Consider the following 5,810-nt stretch of genomic DNA (forward strand, 5'->3'; position numbering starts at 1 on the left):
TACATATACATACATATGTATGTACATATTTTTTTTTTACTTAGTGAATATACTTCCACATAAATCTTATCATTTGTTTTTATTCAAGAATGGCTATGAAAGACAAACTTAGAAATAAGGAATAAAATTGACAAAGACATGGATTATAATGTACACTATCCTCATCAATCCCAAAATACATTTTAAGCTGAAATCTAACTTTTCATCTTCGAGATTTGGTTCAGTATGCCAAGCAGACCTTCTCTAGTAGAATGAATGGTGGTAAAGATATGCCCATGCAGAATCTGTGCATGTGACCTTATTTGAAAAATGGGCCTTTGAAGATATAATTAGGTAAGGATCTTGAGATGACATCATTCTAGATTAGAATGGACCCTAAATCCAGTGACCAGAAGAGAACAGAAGGAGAAAGGACATGCAGAGAAGCAGGCAGTGTGAACATAGAGGCAGAGACTAGAATGGTATGTCTATAAGCCAAGAAATGCCAAAGATTGCTGGCAGCCACCAGGAGCTATGAGACAGACCTGGGACAAAGTTTCCCTCACAGCTCTAGGAAACAAACCTGCCTACACCTTCATTTTGGGCTTCAGGCCGCCAGAATGTGAGAGAATAAATTTCTGTTGTTTTAAACCATCAAGTCTGTGTTAATTTGTTATAGCATCCCTAGGAAACTATACATCTTCTAATCACATTTTAAATCAATGTTTATTATTTGTTTCAAATGTATATCATCTATTTACCAACAAACTTCCCTGAACTAACCCACTAATACCTAATCAACCATTATTTTATTTTTAAAAGCTCTGTGTACATCACTTCACCATTAATAATGATCTAGATGTACTGCTACCATATTTTTTGCCTACTCAGTCATAATATAAGATTCTTGAAGGCAGGAATTATATCTTAACTGCCTTTGTTGTTATTAATTTCACTTAACATAGTACTATATACAGTGCATTATTTAAAAACTTTCCATTTGATGAAATAAAGAACGACTAAAAACTTTCATTATACATTAAATAAGTCTTATTAATTGTTCAGCATTCTAGTGAGATCTTCTTAAATTTTAACACTGGTCTCATCCATGGCCTCATTCCCTACTCTTTTAAAAGAAAAACATTTATTGTCAGTGTATTCAAAATCTACAAATAAAATCTAACAATATTCAAGATTCATTAAGAATCACAGAAGAAATACCATAGAACAAAGTATCAGCAGAAACCATTTTTGCTACAGAGGTAAGAAGTAATTAGAAAAAAAAAAAAATTTCATTACATTACATTTGTACTACGTATTACTCAAGTTATAAAGTTGCTTAACAAATTGACAATTACCTGATAAAAAGATTCATACCGAAGAAAAGATCTAAAAACCAAACCAAAAACTCACTGTCGTCGAGTAGGATCCAAGTCATAGCGACCCCTCTTTGGGTTTCCAAGGCGATATCACTATGGAAGTAGACTGCTCAACCTTCCTTCCAAGGAGTGGCTGGTGGGTTTGAACCACCAGCCTTCTGGTTAGCAAGTCAAACGCCTTAAGCACTACACCACCAGAGCTCACAAAGAAAAGATCTAGGTAAACAACATACCTGAGTTCGTAAAATTTCAGATTTTGACAACTGCATATCACCAGTCAATTCTTTCACAACGATGCCCAGTGGCTCTAGACGTCTGCTGAAGTAATTTGTCATTTCAGCTGCCAAGGCTTTCATTGGAGCAACATATACAATCTGTACCAAAGAAACACTAGCTTGATGAATGAGCAAAAACTACAGTGTCATTTGTTCATAGTAGCCAATACAAGTCATAATTTATTGTGAAATATGATCTAGCACTTCAAGTGAAAAATCTTAATAGTGATATATGAAAAGTACTTATCTTTGTTGGATAAGGGTGCAGCTGTTTAAAGGACAATGGAATTTGTTTATACAGCCTCATCACTTTGAAAATTGGTTCTGCTTCAAAGATAAATGTATTTTCATAGCTTTTCACAGAGCTAATAGGATTTTCATAACACAAATAGGGATTGCCTTGATAGTAATGAAGTAAATCGAGCAGCATTCTTTATATGACTTTATATACAATACCCTTAAAAGCTTCCAGATTTCAAGTAACATTCAAATGCAAAATCATTTTTACTTTACAATTAAAGTTGATGCTTGGTTTGTCTGTTTCCTACCTTAAACTCATTCTTTTTGATAACACCTTGTTGAAAATGTTGGCGAATTTCATGCAATATTGTAAGCATTGCAATGTTGGTCTTCCCAGCTCCAGTAGGGGCACAAATCAGCATGTTTTCATTGGTGTTGTAGGCAGTCTCAAACACTATTGACTGTATTCTATTGAGTCTCTTCATTCCTTTAAAAGCCAGCTGCCCAATCTAAAGAAATGGTGATAATGTGAAAGACTCACACAAAATATGAACTGCAAATATCTACAACCTTTGGTTAAAAAAATTTTAAAAAAGAGGCTACTAATTTGCCCAGTCTCTCAACAGTCTCTGTTTAAACTAAAGTGAGCACAATTAAGAACAATTCACAGCTATGGTGCAATTCTCATGCATTTGGGCACTGGAGCTCATTACCTTGTAAAGGTAGGATAATGAGTCTGTATCTTCATCTTTGTAAACATTTTTGCCCAACGCGTAACAATGATAAATTGATAACGTACGAAAACACAATTCAGTACAGTTTATACTCATTTACAACTTTCACGATGCTTACGTTTAGTTAGATTGAATATGATTAATGAAGAGCAAATAAGAAACATTCTGTGAATATACTCAGTAGGAAATTGTTTCAATGTTTTCAATTTTAAAACAAACTTTCTAAAAAGGCAATAGGAATAGTAGGAACAACAGCAAAAAGAAAAAAACATTAATACTAAATAGGATTTGTGAGAGAAAACTGAAGTGGCTATATTGTCAGACAAAACAGATTTCAAAGCAATGAATATTACCATGAGTAAAAGTAATTACACAATGATAAAGAGATCAATTAATCAATGGGACATAGTCCTAAATACTTATATACCTAAATCACAGATCTTCAAAATATATACTGATAAAAATGCAAAATGAAACAGGCAAATTCACAATTATAGTCGAGAGATTTAAATATTCCTCACTCAGTACTGATATAACAAGTAGGCATGAAAATCAGTAAGGATATAGCAGACTTGAATGGTACCATTAATCAACTTGACCTAACTGACATTTATTCAACCGACACACATTCAAGTGTGCACAAAGTATTTACCAAGGTACACCATATTCTGGGTAAAGAGTTGTTAGCTCTAAGACAATCCATAAACAAACAAATGAGAAACTGAACTTAAAATGAAAAACCTATGATCTTCAACAGACATTGTAAAGAAGAATGAAAAGACAAGCCACAGGATGGGAGAAAATCTTTACAAAATGTGTATCTGATAAAGGAATTGTATGCAGAATATATAAAGGACCCTCTAAGCACAACAATAACAAAATAACCAATTATAAAAATGGGCAAAAGATATGAAAAGTCATTTCACCAAAAGTGGCAAGCAAGCACATGAAAAGATGCTCGACAGCATTAGTTATTAATGAGATTAGAGTTACAATCACAATGAGATAACATGACATACCTATTAAAATGGCTGAAATTAAAAGACTGACTATTGCAAGTATTGCTGAGGATATGGAGAAATTGTAACTTAAATATACTTCTGGTAGACAAATAAAATGATTCAATCACTTTGGAAAAGAGTGGCAATTTCCTAAAAAGTTAAATAAACATACATCTAATATATGATCCAGCCATTCCACTTCTGGGTTTTACCCAAATAAATAGAAGTATACACATACACACACACAAATGAATATACAAATGTTTGGAGCAGCATTGTTCACAATACCTTAAAATTGGAAACGGACATATCCATCAAAAGATGAATGGGTAAGCCTAACCAGGTATATCCATGGACTGGAACACTATTCCACAACAAACAGGGATGGATACTTAAGACAAGCAACTACATGGGTGAATTTAAAATTATTTTCAGTGAAAAACACAGGCAAAGATTGCACATTATATGGTTCCATTTATATAAAAAATCTAGAAAATACAAACTAATCTATAGTGACAGAAAGCAGATCATTTGATGCTTCGGGACAGGTGCAGGGGAGAGAGGGATAGAAGGAGTTACAGGGGGCACAGGTATCTTTTGGAAATGACAATTATGTTTATGGTCTTGATTGTGGTGATGGTTTCACATGTGTCTATGTATGCAAAATTTACTAAATCTTAACTTTAAATATAGGAGCTCTGGTAGCATAGTGGCTAAGGCACTTGACTGCTAACCAGAAGGCTGGCGGTTCAAACCCACCAGCCACTCCTCGGAAGGAAGGTTGGGCAATCTACTTCTGTAGTGATACTGCCTCGGAAACCCAAGGAGGGGTCGCTATGAGTCGGGTCTGACTCGATGGCAAATAACAACAACAACAACTTTAAATATAAGCGTTCATTGTATGCCATTTGCAAACTGTTAACATGGTTGGCTGCTAACCAAAAGATTAGAGATTGGAGTCCATCCAGAGGTGCCTCAGAAGAAAGGTCTGGCGATCTACGTTCAAACAATCAGCCACTGAGAACCCTATGATGGAGCAGAATTCTACTATGACACACACAGGTCACACCAAGAGTTTTACTCAACTTGATAGTAACTGGTATTCCAAAAAAAAACCAAAAAAAAAAACAACCAAACTCACTGCCATTGAGTCAAATCTGACTCATAGCAACCCCTCCTTGGACAGTAAGTCTACAGAAGTAGATCGCCCAGTCTTCTTTCCAAGGAGCGGCTGGTGGATTTGAACTGCCAGCCTTGTGGTTAGCAGTCAAATGCTTTAGGCACTATGCCACCAGAGCTCCTGGTAACTGGTATTACAGCTGTCCCCCTCCCCCAAAGAAAAAGTAATATAAAATGCTATGTAGGTTTCTAGTGTATCCATTTACCTATAGTTTCATATGGAAAAACAACATACTTAAGAACTGATATTGTAGAAACTACTCCAGAAACCTCTGAAAGTTTTTACTTTGAAAGGCTTACTTAAAGAAATTAGTAGAGGAAAATAAAGCCTAGAAGTTAAATAACTCACCCCAATTCACAATGATAATAAACTGTGGTGGAACCTGAACTCAGTTTGTCTTAGCTCCAAACTAGCACCAAATTGACTGCTTAAATATGTTTTATTTTGCCATTCAATAAGTCTTTATATTCATTTCAAATGAATGAGTAAACTCCTTAAAATATAGCTGCATATATATATCTCAATAGACCATGTTGAAAAGAAACAGCAAGAAAAACAAAACCTTAAAAATTTTATAAATGACTTCACATTCTGTCTCTCCTCTAAAGTTCTTATTTTTCCATTTTGAAAATTTAGGAAGAAGAAAGAAAAAATTTCATCAATAAACTTGTTACAAATTAATGTACACAGACACCAACAGTAACGGTATTAAAAAAAAAAAAAATCACTAGAGGGCTCAGTATACACCAAATTGTGTTTGCAATCTACTGGAACATGGGACAATTAAAATAAGGTTCTTTATGCATAAGGGAGTTCTTGTATTTGAACGACATACAAATTATGTTCACAAATGCCTTGTTGTTGTTGTCATGTGCCGTCAAGTCGGACCCGAGTCATAGCAACCCCTCCTTGGGTTTCTGAGATGGTATCACTATGGAAGTAGATTGCCCAACCTTCCTTCCGAGGAGTGGCTGGTGGGTTTGAACCACCAGCCTTCTGGTTAGCAGTCAAGTGCCTTAGGC

The 5,810-nt window shown here is 34.9% G+C and overlaps 1 protein-coding gene across 1 annotated transcript in view; it reads right to left on the reverse strand.

The window, feature by feature from the left end:
• The window catches only part of ASCC3 (activating signal cointegrator 1 complex subunit 3), a 515,455-nt gene that overhangs the window by 370,923 nt on the left and 138,722 nt on the right, over positions 1–5,810 (reverse strand). The window contains exons 8-9 of the mRNA XM_007942265.2: positions 2,182–2,382; positions 1,592–1,732 (exon numbers count right to left, since the gene is read on the reverse strand). Coding sequence (XP_007940456.1) covers positions 1,592–1,732; positions 2,182–2,382 — 342 coding nt within the window. The remainder of the gene's footprint in view (positions 1–1,591; positions 1,733–2,181; positions 2,383–5,810) is intronic.

Source organism: Orycteropus afer, unplaced genomic scaffold, assembly GCF_000298275.1.
Source record: "Orycteropus afer afer isolate SDZICR_OR568_19922 unplaced genomic scaffold, OryAfe1.0 scaffold00087, whole genome shotgun sequence".
NCBI classification, from domain to species: domain Eukaryota; kingdom Metazoa; phylum Chordata; class Mammalia; order Tubulidentata; family Orycteropodidae; genus Orycteropus; species Orycteropus afer.